The 17,830-nt window shown below is 38.4% G+C and overlaps 1 protein-coding gene across 9 annotated transcripts in view; it reads left to right on the top strand.

Annotated features, from left to right (window-relative positions):
- PARD3B (par-3 family cell polarity regulator beta) overlaps positions 1-17,830 on the top strand; it is a 560,921-nt gene that overhangs the window by 432,716 nt on the left and 110,375 nt on the right. For all 9 annotated transcript variants that reach the window (XM_088135640.1, XM_088135642.1, XM_088135644.1 and 6 more), the window contains one exon: positions 15,413-15,548. In XM_088135640.1, coding sequence (XP_087991766.1) covers positions 15,413-15,548 — 136 coding nt within the window. The remainder of the gene's footprint in view (positions 1-15,412; positions 15,549-17,830) is intronic.

The raw sequence follows: 17,830 nt of genomic DNA, 5'->3' as shown, positions 1-17,830 counted from the left end.
TGAGCTGAGTTCATTGACTCAAACACCAGCACAGTTTCAATAAAAAAGAGGAGAGTCTAAAAATCAACAAAACCTGGCTACCAATCCTGAAAAATATAGCCTGCAAAAGGTCAACCAATCCCCCCTTTCCCCCCCCCCCAGATCTCTATAAATACCCACAGAAGGGTCACATCACCCTGGGCACAGAGAGAACTGCTCCTGTCTGTGCTCCTGCACTCTGAAGATGCCGGTCACAGGTGCTGGCGAAATGTTAGGAAACAAAACTTCAAGACCACGGCCACACAGCCCGGAAGACCCACACCAGCCATTGTATGCCGGCCGTGAAAGCCTTCGACAATACACATCCAGTGAAGGTTGGCCCACCACTTCTCTTGGTAACTGGATCCACCGTTGAGCTGCTCTTACCTTAGAATTATATAAGTAATGAAATTTCCTGTTTAGAAAGTGACTATCACAAACAACTTTTCCCCATGGATGACTTCTGAAAGGAAAGTCAAACCATTTTGGTTTGGTATTACAATCTACAGTAGATTGGAACTCCACGTTCTAGAAGTGCCTCTAATTTTGCTTCAGGATTCACTGCTGAGCAGCCACATGGCTCTTCAACCAAGTGCTGCTTTTCCCCGCTGTGCTTCTTCAGTGGATGAACAGATGCTCCGGGAATTTTGCTGCTTGGAGAGGCAACATCACAATGGGATACCTGCCACCGAGACCTTCTCAATGGTGAGAATCCCAGACTGTGATAGATAGAGAAAATCTATTGTTAGGAATCAGGAAGGTTTTTAACAATAGGATTGTGGCTGGCAGTATCAGTCTAGTCATCTTTATTTCTAAGGGAAAACACTCCCAGACATTTTTTCTTTGTGAAAAACATTGAAAAGATTGGTTGCCAAGATGATTTCCAGAGTTACTTCACATGGTTCTATAAAAGATTAAGCTAAACTCTCAGGACCATATTGATGCATAAAATGTTCTTTCCTCTTAGTTTCTTTTTTCTTTTTAAAAAAGCTCTGTGATTGAAATAGTTTCTTTTAGTGTTCAACCAAAATGCCCCCTTCCTGGATTGTAACCTCACAGTGAAGGGATTAGTATATCTCACTGAGCATATAAGCCATAGAATTGGGAGTATACACTCCAAGAAAGTACATCTACAACCACCAGATCATAGAAGAGGGATCAGATCAGATACAATCCACAGGAGAAGGACATGGCAATGCACTCTGTATTCTGCCAAGAAAACCAAATGTCACATGATTCTGGAAGGTAGCCCTCCAGGTCAGAAAGTATCCAGCACCAAGGATAAGTACAAGCAGCACTGGTGCTTATCCTGTGGATAATAGATATCATGCTGTTGATGTGCCAAGGTGCAAAAGGAAAGTTTGAAGCTGTATAGATACATGTACCATTAGAAGTGGAAGGTCAGTACTGCAAATCAAGGCAAACTTGCTATTCTCAGAGCAGAAATGCCAAGATTTAACACTGACACTCTGGGTTTCAGTGAAATGAAATGTACTAGAATGGATCAGATCTTCTACCATGGACAAGGAAATCATAAAAGAAATGGAGTAGCCATCATTAATACCAAGAGAGTATTAAAGTTAGTGTTTGGATATAATCCCAAAAATGACAATGATTTCAGTTTGAGACCAAGGCAAGTAAATCAGTATTAAAGTGATCCAAGTTTATGATCCAACCACAGATGCAGAGGAACCAGAAGTTCTGCAGTGACTTGCAACACTTTCTCAACAGAACACCAAAAAAAGATATACTGGTCATATGAGATTGGAACACTAACGTTGGAAGTAAAATAACATCTGAAATAATAGGGAAATTTGGTCTTGGTGTATGAAATCCAGCAGAAGACAGGCTAATCAAATTCTGCCACAAGCATTTGATATTTATATTCTTCCAACAAACTAAAAGACAATTCAACACATGGACATTACAGGAGAAATAACATCAAAACCAAATTAGCTGTATACTGTATAGGCAAAGATGGAGAAGCTCTGTTCAAGGTCTGGTGCTGACTGTGGCTTAGATCATGAACTCCTTTTTGCAAAATTCAAACTAAAGAAAACAAAATCAATAAACCAAGACAATACTACTTTAGTAATATGTTGTATGATTGCGTGGTTAAGGTAAATAATAGATTGAATAGATTGGATTTGATAAATAGAGCACCTGCAGAATTCTGGACTGAAATTCATGACATTATGAAAGATGAGACAAAAAAAAAAAATCCCAGTATGCTAAAAGCAAAAGAAGAATAAATGATTGTCTGCTGATACATTGAGCTGGAAAAGGTAGAAAGTAAAAGGCAACAGAAATAAAGGAACATTTGCCTAACTGCTGAGTTTCAGGGAACAGCAATAAAAGATGGGGAGTTATAACTAAATAAGCAATGCAATGAAACTGAGGGTAATAACTGAATGGGAAGGACAAGAAATTACTTGGAAAAAATTACAGAAATTCGACTAGAACCCCTTATGGATTTTTTGCTGAAAAAAGAAAAAAATGAACTGATGATTTATGGATTTGATGATTCGAAAGGGTAGATTATGGAAAGAAGGAAACTTTGATGTAACTTTAGAGAGAGAGGGAAAATATAAATGTACTTATAACTTCCAATAGAAGAGAATATAGCTCAGAATATATAGCTCAGGCTTGAATTATGGAGTCCTCGGTGCTCTCTGAGCTTGGTTGTTTGCTTGCAGATGTTTCATGGATTTAGTTTGGTCTAAGATGCTGACATTTTCCCAGTTGAAACTGTGGTTATGTCTGTCCATGTGTTGTGAGATCAAGGAGTTTTCATTGTGTCTTCAGACTGCTAATTGGTGTTCATGGATGTGCTCTGCTAGTTTTCTGCCTGTCTGTCCTACATAGTCGCTGTTACAGTCCTTACACTGTATGTTGTAGATGACTCCTGTTTTTTCTTCTTGGGCTACTGGGACTTTTGGTTTACTTAAGATGTTTTGGAGGGCTTTAGTTAGCTTGTGTGCTACGGTGATGCTGTGTCATTGTAATAGTCTGTTGGTTGTTTCTGAGATGTTTTTGATGTATGGCAGTGTTATTCTTTTCATAGCTTGTGTTGGTTATGCTATAATAGATTGAGTGGTCAGGCACTTTTTGATAAAGTTGTGTAGGTATCCATTTTGTTGGAAGATGTTGTATAGGCAGTCTGTTTCTGTGTGCATCTTAGACCAAGTTAAATCCAAAAATGCTAGGGAATTCCTGGAAGCTTGGCATTCAGACAAATCAGCCATCAATAGCTACATAGAAATAAATGACATTTACACACCATTCAAAAGAGACAATAAAAAGCTAAGTAGGAAACAAAAAGACCAGAACACATCCCCTCCAGCAACCAACACCCAGATAAGCAGGGATTAACAGTAGACAAACAATCAAGCAGAAAACAATACCCTAATCCAGGAACCACCAAGGATAAAACCACACCTCCACCAACACTGCTAGGGCAAGTTACTGTATATAAACAGGGAGCAAACCCCACACTCACTGGCACTGATGATGTTACCTAGTTGGGTAATGAAACGTCTGCAAATAAACAACCAAGCTCAGAGAGCACCAAGAACTCCACAATACTTATAACTGCTGTTAAGAAGATCAGAACCCATGTTTTTATTATTCTTTCTTATTATTCTTTCTTATTATTCTTTCTTATTATTCTTTCTTTCTTTCTTTCCTTCTTTTCTATCTCTTTTTCTTTATTTCTTTTTCACTTTCCTATTACTTTTCTCTATTTTTCTTATCTTTGACTTAAAATTTGTATTGTTTTACTCTCTTGAAAAACTTCTTCAGTAAAAGTTACAGAAATTAAGAGATCTCTTTGTGCAAAGATAGATATAATAAGAGATAAAGAAGGAAAAGATCTGGAGAAAGGATAGATGATGCAAATATGCCAAAGACATGTCCAGAAATTTCCAGAATGAATGATATGTGCAAAGACTAGTGCCAGACATTTTGGAAAGTGAAGCTAAATGGTCTCTAGAATATATTGCTGACAACAAAGCTACAGAAGCTGATGAAATACCAGCTGAACTGTTTAACATTTTGGAAGATAATGTAGTTAAAGTGCCAAATGTGGTTTGGAAGCAGGCATGGAAAACATAGCAGTGGCCAATGGACTGGAAAAATTCAATTTTTTTCCAATAACCCCTTCCCCCCAAAAAAGAATGTTCAAGTTATCAAGTCACGCTTCTCTCCCATGCTACTTTGAGCCCAGACTTCAACAACACAGGAACAAGAACTCCCAAATGTGTCAGATGGATTCAGAAGAGGCATAGCTGCCTGAGATCACATTGCTAGCATCTGATGGATAATGAAACAGCCAAGGGAGTTCCCAAAGGACATCTGTTTTTGCTTTATTAATTTTACGATGGGTTTTGACCATGTATACCATAACAAATTGTGGATAGCCCTTAAAATCATGGTTGTACCAGGCCATTTATCTGCTTGTTGAAGAATTTGTATGATGACAAGGAAGTAACAGAGAACACATTATGGAGAAACCAAATCATTCAAAATTGGCAAAGGAGCATGCCAGGATTGTATACTGTTATTTTATTTAACTAACATGCAGAATATATCATGAAAGATTATGGACTAGACAAAATACAAATTAGAATCAAAATTGTCAGGAGAAGCATGAACAACTTCATGGTGGTTGATGATACTGCTTTGCTGGCCAGAAGAAAGAAAGACTTAAAGAATTCCTTGTTGAAGGTTAAAGGAATGAATGCAAAAGTCTACTGCTCAGTATGTTAAAAACCAAGATACTAAGGTCCACACAATACAGATAGATGGAGAAGAAATTGGAGTAGTAATAGATTGTATCTTTCTAGGTTCAAAGATTCACAGGGCTGGTAACTGTAACCATGACACAGAGGCATCTACTACTTAGGAAAAAGACTGTGACATGACTAGATAAAATATGAAAGTTCAGGGATGTCACCAGGACAACAAAGGTACATACAGTATTGTCAAGGCCATGGTTTTCTCATTTGTAACATATGAAGACTGGACCATCAAAAAGACTGAACAAGGAAAAATTGATGCCTTTGAGGTGTGGTGCTGGAGAATGTTGTTGAGAATATCTTAAGACTATGAGAAGAAAATCATCAAATTCTAGATGAAGTGAAAAGAGTGCTCAATGGAAGCTTGAATAAATTATTCAATTTTATAACTTTTAATGCTTTATTTTAATCTTAATTTAATTTTGGATTTGTACCTTACCTTTAACACTTAATTTCTGAAACCGACCTAGAATCTGGTTGGTTTCAGGTGGTTAAATAAATTGTACAAAAAACCCCACAAATGTATAAATGAAACTAGAGGTTAAATATTTTGGACACATAAGAAGATCCCAATGCTTGCGGGGGGAAATCAAAGGCCCACAAAGAAGAAGCTACTGATAGACAATCTTGGCAAAATGATGTCCGTTAAGTCACAAAATATCAGAAGCTGAACAACAGCAAAGCCAAAATGCATGGTGGGCGTGAACCCTTCCCTCCCATCTTGTGAAAATCTTCCTTCTTTTCCGATGATTTTTACCCAAAGCTGCATGAAAGAGTCATGAAGAGGTAAACTGGAGGAATAAAGGCATACAGTAATGATCTCTCATTTGGATAGTGGTATGGAGTTGATTAGTTTTGGTGGAACATGCAAAGCAATGTGATACTAAGATGCAGGGATCTATCTGGGCAACCACTAAAAGGGAGCAAAGTGTTAGAGGAGTTTTCTTGCATCTCTTTGCTTCCAGCTAGGTGCCATCTGTACTTTTGCAGCCCATATGTGGTAGCCCGACTTTAACTGAATCAGGAGGAAAATATGTTTACTACTGGTAGACAACTGTAACTAGAAGCATGATAATTCAGAGAGCATTGCAATGGGGACATACTCCCTTTCTTCTTTTGGAATGAGGGCAACAGAATGGGCTTCCCCATTCCTTAATAATATCATTGATTGGCCGCATAGCCATGGGATACCAGCACATTCACTATGTGATCCCTGTTGGAAAATTACTTTGGGTAATTTCTCATGTAGTCTGCAACCAGCACACTCCCAGCCAATCCCTATACAACAGCTGTAATGATTCAACTAAGCTAACACTGAATGTTAAATTTTGACAGGAGATCAGAACAAGCATGCACACCACCCAGATCAGCTAGCAAAAAAAATATAGTTTGATGTTTATTTACTAAACCTCAGCAAACATCAAAAATAATTAGTTGACAAAAGGCAGGCAACAGCGGGGAGAGAGAGGGATGAACAACAGGTAAGAGAAAAGAGGACAGAGAATTTAAGAACAAGAATCTAAGTTATCTGTATCTATCTATACCAAAAGGCACAGAACGTTTTAGAGCCACTGGAAGCAACACTGTTGGTAGTTGGCCTGGACAGACCCAGAGGGAGCAGCCTTTGCTTATTCCAGCTTTATCCCTTTTATGCAGTGTTGTTCAAACTTGGCCACTTTAAGATGAATGGACTTCAACTCCCAAAATTCCCCAGCCAGCCCAGGAGTTGAAGTCCACTCATCTTAAAGTGGCCAAGTTTGAACAACAACTAACTGACTGGGATCATATACCCAGAAGATCATCTAAAATGACACCAAAATAGCAGCATTATAGAGCTACCAGTAAGTGTTGAGTGAAGGAACATAAAAGTTCACTAAGGCAAATGAAGGTTTAGAGACTCTTTGCATCTATCAAAAGCCTAATTTTCACTCCATAGTGTGGAAATCTGGTGCAGTGCAATTTTTCAAAGGCATTGTAACTCAGAGTAATTTAATACCCCTTCTGTACACTTCAGTCTTTTAGATTCTGAGGCCAGATGATAGATATTTCTTGAAGTTACCCCATTCTTAATTGTTTATTAATGTAATAGGCAATAAGGTTGAAACACCACTCTTATACACATGGGAATAAATAATATATTCTTCTAGGTAAATTCTTAGGTCTGAGAAACAGAAAGGCTGCAGCAACAACAGCCACCATCTCCTGTAATAATTTAACATTCAGTGTTAGCTTAGTTGAATTGTTACAGCTGTTGTAAATTGAGTGAGAGGTTGAAAATCTGCACTCTGTAGTGGTGTGACCTGTATGTTACAAATATGCCAGCTGCTTTTTTTCAGCAGCGCGCACGAGAGAGAGAGAGAGAGAGAGAGAGAGAGAGATATTTCTGTAAGAAAAGGTGCCGGAAGAAAGCAATACCCCAAATATTCTGCTCTAGATATTCTAAAGAAGTTATCACTTATAGATTGCCCTCTATTATTGGATTTCCCAGTGATGCCAAAACAACAAAAGAAAAAACAAAAGAGATAATTCCATTTTTCAAAAACAAATGCTTTATGTTTATAAAACAGAAATCAAAATATTTCCTGGGAAATAAAAAATAAGAAACAAAACCTGAGGATTTCTATGTCATTATTTGTTACTGTGTATAAACTGAGAAAATGTCAATTGTTATCAGTAACTGAGTCCTGTAATGTTCTGATTCAGACATTCATATTCTAAAACTATATACTAGAAGCTCAGACAAGCAGTTAACTAACTTAAAGTTCATTTTTTTATTATTTTCAAAATGAAAAGCTTAAGCTCTTTTCTGTCTAAAAACCTTTCAGCAACCAAAATGTCATTTGTCAAGGCTCTTTTATACATATGATCAGAAACACCTAATTTGCCCCCAATTATATCATCTCTTATTCTGTGCCTGATATTCTGTCAAGGTTAAAAATGTAATATTTGTTCTACCAGCTTCAAATGCTGCCTTTGCTGGAGTAAGACGTTTTTCCTATCATAATAGCAGAGGCTCTGATCACTGCTCAGTTTCAACTGTTCAAGCAAGCTTGTCCTATTCACATTCCAGAAGAAGTCTATAAAGACCTGTAAGTTACAGAATCAAGGGACATCAGATAGAGGTAGAAAAAAAATAGCTTCAGGTGAAGAAGTTCATTGTGTGTTTGTCTGGAAAAAAATGATTTGTCCTGAAAATGCATAAATGATCTTCTCTCAAAGATGTATGGAATTCAGTGGTGTGACTTTCCAGTAGCCAGAACTGGTCATGCTAGTGGAACCCCCCTGGACTTACTAGGGAATGGTGAGACACAAAGAGTGATCTTTGTAATTGCCCCTGAGTGCCCTTTCTGACACTGTGGAGAATGATCTCCTTCCCCAAAAAGCTCTGCGCAACGGAGCACATGAGACAATGGCTAGAGAGCCAGGGATGATGGACTCAGTGTGAAACAAATGATAATCATGTGTTGCTTTAGAGAATTTTAACAATTTGGGCAGAAGCATTTGTCACGCTTTAAATTTGCATAGTTAAAAAGGCACAAGTTACATAATTTTAAAAAAACAATAAGGATTTAAGTATAAAAACTAGATAATGATCTGGTTGATGTTTTTATGGTACATGTTAGAACTTACTTCTATTCATAAATGAATCATTGAAAAATCATCTCTCTCCCTCATTTGTTTGTGTTCGTGCATAGAACAAGACATAAGGTTACTTTTTGTCAATTTCCACTTTCAGGAATGTCTGACTTTGTGACTCTGCCTGAATCATCTTTCACCCATAATTTTGTTCTGCAAAGTCTAGAGTTTCCATTTCTAAAGCTTTATTGTTCTCTCAGTTACTGAAATACATTTTCACATCCTGCTGACAGCAGTAATGGCAAAGAGTTAAGCACACCAGTTTTCTGAGTTTCTGACTTTTCCACTTTTCCCCATTGTACCCCACCCCCAGATTTATGAACCACATTTAGCATCCAGAAGAGAGCAGCTGAACAAAAAGACCCTTTCTCTGCTATTAGCTCCACCCACCTGCTTTCCTTTCAGCAGTTTTCCAAATACCCAAAGTCTAAGTTTGCCTTCTCACATGGTCTTCAAAGCACAGCCTTCCTATTTTGCACAGCCGTTACTACATCAGAGCTGCTCTATCCAAAAAGCATTGGCTGTGTTTTAGTGACACCACCACTGCATTCCTTCCCTGTAACTTGAATGCAGTTTTTTGGGTGGCACTGAGTGTTGACTTGCAGGATACTCCTGGAATGATGAACAGAAAATCCACTGTGTTATATCCATCCTGCATACTCAAAAGGAATGACTGGAATCCCACTGTTGACTCCCAAGAAGATAATAGGGCTGAGTCAAACTCCTATAGTGTCCTCATTCTATAAATGTCTGAGGTGAGTCAGTGCCTCCTAGTATCTCTTATAGCAGGTCTGATACCATGGGGCTTAAACCATGGACGCTGAGGTAGTCACTCTATTAGTTGCAGCTGCCTGCTGCAAAAGAGGCTAGATGTCCTAATAGCTGTAGTATTAGCAATAAAGGGGTTTCTAGCAATTCTATAACTCTCAAAGCTGGAGTTCAGGTAATCTCAGGTATTTCAGGGATCATTGGACAAAAGCAGCAGAGGTGACCAGAAGACAAACATAGAAATGCAAATTCGGGAAGGCCTTGTTGCCTAAGAAAGTCTTCAGTGGAACAGGATATTCTTTATGCTCTTTCCTATCAGGAGAATTCAGTGCCCAGCCCAGATGGTGGGATCAGTCCAAGGTCCTAAGGATCCTAAACTAAGGCCCCTGTTGGATGTTATTACACACAATAGCACCTAGAGTGTTTAAGTTCCATCAGAATGGTGGTTTTCTCCAGCCTTTATTCATTTCTCAGATCTTTAGGGAGCAGGAGCAGCCAGTAACATACATTGTATACTGCTGATGCTGAGTGGTAATATGAAAGAAAAGCACCACCATTATAAAAGAAAATACCATTGCCAAAGTGACTATTTCAGCAGGTTCTCAAATGCTTCAGAAGATAATGATATCTAAGTACAACAGGGTTAAGTAACTTTTCTCCTGTGTTGACTGTTTCTCCAAAAGAATAAACATCAAATCATACCTTCTTTTGTATGCTTAACAAAAGATAATATATCATACAGATCTTGAAGGAACCTGATTGTACTTTCTTTGAGACACTTGTAGACTTCTGTATATTGTGAATGGAATATACTGACCAGAGTTGCAGGAGTTGGGCAACATCTAAATTTTCTTCTTCTCCTTCTCCTTCTCCTTCTCCTTCTTCCTGTTGTTGTTGTTATAAGTGCCAGTGGTGTTCAAGTGGTGCTCCAGATGTTTTGGGATTGCACCTAAGGCGCCTATAACTATTGGTACTATTTTTGGTTTCTTTTGCCATAGTCGTTCTACTTCTATTTGCAGGTCTTTATATTTTGTGATTTTCGATGATGATGATGATGATGATGATGATGATGATGATGATGATTGGTTGTATAGTCAGCCAGATGTTTTAGACTTTATTTGGCAGTTATTAATAGTAGTAGTATTAATATTATTTCCTTGAGAATATACCAGGTATTAATGAACCCCATCCAAATTCACATTGGTGTGCTTACAGCTCCGTGGATGTTTTTGCCTAGTTTCATCTGGTGCACCAGTTGGGGCCTTTTTGGACAGAGAGACTCTGGTAAAAGTCAGGCATGCCCTCATTAGCTCTAGATTGGATTACTGCAATGTGTTATACAGTGGTACCTCGGGTTACGAATGCCTCTGTTAACAAATTTTTCGGGTTACAATCAGCTCCGGCCCCAAAAATTTACCTCAGGTTGCGAACCACCTCAGGTTACGAACCGGATCTGCGGCCATTTTCCCTGCTGCCACGCAGTCGCGGCTTCCTGTGGGCGAGATCGTGGTAGCAAGAAGACATTTGGTGAGGCTTGTGGTGTGTTTTGTGGCGTTTTGGAAGGTTTTTGGTGTGCTTGTCACCATGGCAATTTCATTTCCGGAGGGTTATGCAGCGCAGGAAAAAACAACTGACTTTAGACAGGTTTTTCCCCAGAACTGAGCCTGCAGCTAAGAGGCAAAGAAGAGAGGAAACCCCTGAAGGAGATCTCCCCGATGTCCCTTTGGAGGGGGACTCTCCCTCCAAACAATAACTGCCTCCCCACCCCATTCTCCCTCTTCATACTGTGCTGTACTGTACTTTTTTTCATGTTTTTGTGGTTTAAAAATAAAATGCATATGTTTCAGAACTGTTTAACTGTATTTACATTGAACCTTATGGGGGAAATTTCCCTCGGGTTGCGACCAAATTCGGAGGGCAGATTAACTGTATTTACATTGAACCTTATGGGGAAATTTGCCTCGGGTTGCGACCAATTTGAGATGCGATCAGAGTCACGGAACAGATTAAGTTCGTAACCCGAGGTACCACTGTACTTGGAGCTACCTTTAAAGACTATTTGGAAATTATAATTGATACAGAATGTAGTAAGCAATATGCTGAGAGCAGAGAGATGGTTCAGTAATGTTGTGCCTATATTATAGGTGCTGCAGTGGCTTCCAGTGTGTTTCTGACTACAATCTAAGGAGTCGGTATTAACCTAAATACCCTGCAGGGTATGGAAACAGGATATCTTCAGGACCATCTCCTCCAAGTTGACTCTGGCCATCCTGTCCCCAGCGCAGGGAGAGAAGGTGCTGAGGCCAGAAACAGTGCTTCCCCATTGCTGCTCTGACCTTATGGAACAGCAGGGGGGACCAGATGGCCCCCATTTTAGTTATTTTACAGAAAGCTGTTAAGACCTGCCTTTATATCAAGCCTTTGGAGATGGACATCTATGTTTTGCAAGCCACTAGTACAGTAGCATTGTACTATTGTCAAATCAGTAATTTGACTGATTTGGTTTTATGTTTGTTATTAATGTGGTTATATGGTTTTTATTATCTTTTATGTTAGGTCTTATGAATATCATAGCATTTTATAATTTAGCTGTTTACAAATACTAGGACTATATAGCATACTTCAAAGTCAAAAAACTTTGCTTCTAATAAGGAGCTTTATATTGGAAGCTGTAGCTACCCCATCCTTACTCAGCTAGTGCTCAAAAGCCAGAACTGGCTGTTTGAGTTGGTCCTGAGTTTATCTTTCTCTCCAGCATGCTATCCCATATATACTTGTTCTTGTTTCCTCTTTGCCTTCAGATATTCAGTCATAATGGGATGGCTGTATGGGTGGGTGGATACTGATTCTGGCCTAGATCTGATTAGTTAAGCAATGAGATCTGTTTCCATCTCTTTGATTCTGTGATGATATGTGGGAATGGCCTTGGGAGACAGGGAGAAGAGATGCAGCCAAGGGAATGGTCAGATAAAAGGCAACTGAGGCCGCAGCAGGAATGTGGGTGGGGCAAGGGGCCCAGAAGGGCCATCCCTAGTTTCTTGGGCTGTAAAGGGGACGGGGGGAGAAATGTACTTTGAGACTTGCAAGATTCTGTTAACGTAACCTTACAATAAAGTAGAATTAGCTCATCAGCCATGCTTTCTGTCTGGTCTACCTCACAGGGCTGACAGATACCAAGTATTAAGGGTAGTTCACAGATGCAGCTGGGGGCAGGGTGAACCACAGAACATCCCCCCCATTCAGCCAGCTCCTAAATTAAATAGTGATTACAAGTCTCACTGATACATTCCAATGGTAACTCTTACCATATTGTATTATGCCAAGTTTTCAAGTTGGCATAATTTTTTGCACTTCTTTTGTAACTTCTGATTGCTTTTTCTAGGACAAGCATTTATTCTTCCTCTGCACCTAAAATCTGTTTCTTTTTTCATAATTCTGCCTTAGAACGGGTATCTGATCGAATGCGTATTTTTAAATATATGTATATATAGTCAGATGGGAGAATAGGTTGCAATCGGTATGATTTTTTTTTTTTTTTGTCTTACAAATGTGAGAAAATGGTAGGTTTTTTAATATTGCCTTATAAGTTTCTTTTTTATCATTATTATTACTGATGACTTCATTTTGTTTGAATTCAATGCTTCAGTTCCTTTGGGGTAAACTAATAGATTATGTATGCGATATTTGCCTGGCTCTGATTGAATTCATCTGGTGACTCTGAATGTAGTTCATATATTCATGTAATTGTCAGGAGGCAAACTGAAATTCAGAACTGCTGAAGGATTGGATATCACAATCATTTCACATTGCCTGGGACCTGAAGTTCATTTTTTGTTACACAGTTCATATTTCTATCCCCAATTAGGCTTAAATCCTTTTAATTATATTGTTGTCAACCCTGATTGAGCAAAATCCCTCAAAGTCTCTGGTCTGGTTTTGATGTTTGGGGGTGGGGGGGACACTGAAGGTACAGTGCAAAGCATTGTCTTTATCACACAAATCGAGCTCCCCCTCTCTACACCCCGCTCAGAAATTAGTTCTTAGTATGGAACTTGATAGTTTTGCCCTGCAATTAAGTTGGGGTTGGTTTGCCAACATGCCCTACAATCTGATGCAACACAGTCAATTTTTATATGGGCCTTAGTATTTAAGACCATACATGTGGGCCATGTAATCTCATAATTGTTCTGCAAAGGGTTTCTCAGAGGAGTTCCGATGCACCTGAGAAATTGCCGGCATAGGCAGCTTGTTAGTCCATAGGCAACTTGTTAGTCCGGCAAGCAGTCAGTTAAGTATGATGTCTGAAAATGAAGACACTAATTCATAATAACAGAAACTGCATGAACTGCCTTGATGAAAGTTGTGTGAACTGTGAAATCACGATCAGATGTGCTTGCTTCAAGTTTCCAGGCAGGAAGAATGTCCAAGTAAGGAAATGTATGACTGTAGTAAAGGTTATTAAACATGACCGTTGTGCACATTTGTAAGGCGTCACATCCAGATAAATTACTCAGGATGTGCAAATCCATTTTACTGCCTGCATGATAGATTTCCATTTTGGTAGATTTATGTCAGGATTTTTAATAAAATATCTAGATATAATCCAGTTGATTAATTTGGGGTAGGGGGCTTGTTTATTTTGTAAAATGTCACCTGGTTATACCAAGAACCACCAGAAAGAAGAAGCCATTTCAGCAGCAAGCCCCACATTGCTAGGAGACTTGTAACATTTGTGCTGTGAAAAGCAAGAAAAAGTGTACATTTGTGTGTACATTTACAAAAAAGGGTCAGGTTTCTTTTTTCTTTTGCTCTTTGAGGGAGGATGAAGGCTTGTTCCCTCACCTCTCTCCCATGGATCAACTGAGAGTGAAAAACTGAAACTGCTGCTCTCAGGGTTCATAGCAAAATGCTTTTACATCCCTCTCTATTACATGTAGGTGAACGCAGGAAATGTGCAGGGTTGACGGTATCCTCTCTATTGTGCTGTGAAACAAATGATGCATTATTTTATTAAAAATTCATTAACATCTGCTATGCACATTGGAGCACTTTGTTATATTCCATGTGCATGGAACCGGTTGAACTATCTAACAAGGCCTCTTTCGTCCCTCACAAAAATGATTGTTTCTTCCTCTACATATCATCCCTACATTTGGGCAGACGTAGGAAATGTATGTGGTATCCACCAATGTCACTGTGAATCAAATTAGTTTCATAAGTTTACATTTAAACCCACAGAAGACAGGAAATGTACATCTTGGCCAGCTAACTTTTTTTTTTTTTTGGTCTTCTTGTTCATGCATGTAGCTCAAGCTCAACATTACAGACATCTGGATATGCTTCCAATCATGCAAATAAGCATCACTGTGCCTTTCATTTTACCAGCCATGCCATAGCTCTTTAAACAAACCTTCCACAACTGTTGGCAAGATTTGTTAGGTGACAGATAAAGGAGGGAAGAGAAGTCAGATGGACAAACACAGCACTCTAGCAAAGAGTTGCGGGAAAAGATAAGGGGGTCACATGTAGTAAGCAGGTTATTTCTACCAACTTCTCTGAGCACAGTGGATAATTGTTTTTAACACATGTCAAGAAGCTGGCTTAATGTACAGCTGAAAAATAATTATTTCTTCAAGGAGAAAGAACTCAAACTCAGAGTAGGATAGAATTCTGCTATTGTACCATTTTCCAGATAGCCTGAATAGTGATATGACTTACAGGTGGTTCTCATTTCGTGACCACAATTGGGACTGGCAACTTGGTCATTAAGCAAAGCGGTCACTAGGTGAAACCATGACTGTGTTTATGATCTTACTTCAGCTTTCCTTTCCTTTACAGACCTGCAAAGGTTGTAAATGTGACGATTGGTTGTAAAGTTACTTTTTCATCACCGTAAGAACTCCAAATGGTTGCTAAATGAGGCAGTCGCTAAATGAGGAAGACTTGCATAATGAAACCCACAAAGAACTCTAAATAACATTTGATGTATGTGTCACATGTGATTCTCTTGAAACTGAAATAAAATTGTAAAAAAAGAAGCCCTAGCTAGCATGATATGGTATGCATGTATTTACCTAATTGTGGCTTATGAAGAACCAGCTAAATGAAAAATTGCTTTGCTTAATGAATTCAGATATGAACTAGCTGAAAGTAAGTATTCTCAGATATTATTGATATATCCCTTCTGTATCCAGTGATCGTCCACCCATTGGAACTGCTGATCGCATCCAGAAGTTACGTAAAGAGTATCATCAGGCAAGGAGAGAAGGTCTACCTTTATATGATGAAGAGGAAGGTAGAGGAAGATCATCTGATTATGATCAGCATTGGGTAGGTGCTCAAAATCTATTCAAAACAATCTAATGTATTATCTGTGTTAAGCAAATCATTGAGAAGTATATATATAGGCTTTGAAAAATATAAAAATAGTTATCAGACCAAATCAATCTTTATTCTATTCATAGACCAGCATTAAAAAAGTTATCAATCCAAGGTTTAATAGTTAAATATTATATTAATACATTGTTTTAACTGATGTTGATTCCATATTCAGCTAGACTAATGGCCACACACCAGATAAATTAAAAAGTGAATAATTTTACCAAGCATGTACTGTGGGCATGTGTGAGGGTTCTCTTCCTCTTTTTCCCGTGTTAGCCTTACATTATTACATGTAGTCTTGAAAACAAATAATGGCATTTGATTTATTTCTTTTCTCTGGAACTTTGATCAATGCTCTCCCCTCCCCACCCTGTCTTGTGATTCTGGGAAATTCTCAGAAGCTTTCAGAACCAAAGTAGTCATTATGCTAAATAAGTGATAGAACAGTCTCCCTTGGATTGTATAGACATAAAGTAGCATTTTTGTGTAAACCTGTTCCTTGTTCTGCACCCTCTGCTACCATGCATTAAATTCTTTCAAGAGTCTGGAAACCATCTTCTTATCATGGGATCTTGGAGTAGGGATTATTGACATTGTTAAAATCAATTTATCCTAAACTTTATATTCACTTAGCACTGAACATTTTAAATAATATATCGTTCACATCAACTCCTTGTATTTTATAGATTATCTCACAAATATATTGCCCAAACCAAAGTGAATTTAAGATTAAGACAGTGCCAACTATTCACAAAGCAGTAATTTGATATGAAGCTGGAGACTGTGGGGAAGCCAAGATAGTCCTAGGGGAGGGCAGGGGCAGGGGGGCAGGGAGACTGCTTAACCCTGTATAATTTTTTCCCCACGATTTGTTCATTTTTAGTGCCTTTAAAAGAAATATATCATAACAACTTTGCTGGTCACACAGTCCGAGTTGATTAGGGAATACAGTGTCAGTCAGAGGATGTAACAATACCAAATTGCCAATGAGATTTGAGTGGAGGCTGAGAGAGAGGAACAACTAGGAAATTCTTGTATGATGTTTGAAGGCATTACTTTATTTAGTTTATTTAGCATAATGACTGCTTTGGTTCTGACAGCTTCTTAGTAACAGGAGGAAATAGGGTTAGAAGAGGATTGATTAAATTTATGAAAAAAAGGAAACAAATCAAATGTCTAATCTGCAGTTGTGAATTATTAATAGATTTTCCTTGTTCATGTGTGAATTGCTTCTTTTTAAACAGAGACTAAGAGGATATTCAAACAAATTCTTTACATTTTCTTGAGTTATTTATTTAGTTATGATTGTGTGTGTGTATATGCATGCTTTTCCTTTTTTCTCATTTTTCCCTTTTTTTATTTATACATTAAATATAGCATTTGCTGTTAGAAATCAACCTCTGAGTACACTGAACCTTGGGAGGGATTGTGGAGGATGAAGATGGCGCAGTATGCACAGGGCAATAACTCCATGTACTTTAAGATAACACATTGCCTTGAGTTGCAATAAAAGAGGACTGAGAAACTGCCAGGCCAGTTGGCTCCTGAGTGTAGCAGGTGTTCATGTTATTCTTCACTTTAAGCTACAAATGATCTGCCCTACATTTATGATCAAGTCATCCTTGTAATCACACCAAATCCATTCAGTTTGAGATTGGGTTGTTGGGAGAATAAATGGTACTTTCGAGTTTTAATTCAGTGCCCAAAGGAATATTGTATACTTGGATGTCCTCTACTTAAATCAGTTTAAATAATATTTGACTAAGTCAACCTACTTGACCAAATATACCCAATTTTAGTGCATAGTTTTGTTTGGATTGTTGTTTTTAATGAAATCCTATAAAGAATGTGTCTATATTCCCAAGGTAGATGGTGAAAAACAGTTGATATCTTGACCAGGTCTGTGGTGCTTTTGGAGCTGCCAAGTATTCTCATTTCCTATCAAACCCTGAAGGGCTTTATTACCTTTCTGAGTATGGCCCCATTGAGTCTCTGAAGCTTTACAAAAGGCCCTTCTGGGTAATCCCTTTTAAGCTGGTTCTATTAGGTGTAATACCCTAAGATTACTGATTCCCAAAGCTACATGTTTCCTGTGAGGGGAGGGGTTGTTAATCAAAGCACCCAAGATAGCTTTAAAGCTCTCAAACTGATTAATATCAGAAGCCTTCAGATGGTTTCATATCTCATTCAAAGGCACTTGTGCTAACATTAACTCTGTGACTTTCACACTG

Source organism: Python bivittatus, unplaced genomic scaffold (genome assembly GCF_059951505.1).
Source record: "Python bivittatus isolate LINGU-HERP-01145 unplaced genomic scaffold, Pbiv_v1 ctg000200_np1212, whole genome shotgun sequence".
Lineage (NCBI taxonomy): Eukaryota > Metazoa > Chordata > Lepidosauria > Squamata > Pythonidae > Python > Python bivittatus.
The sequence above is the reverse complement of the archived record's forward strand: the minus strand, read 5'-3'. Positions and strand labels throughout refer to the sequence as shown.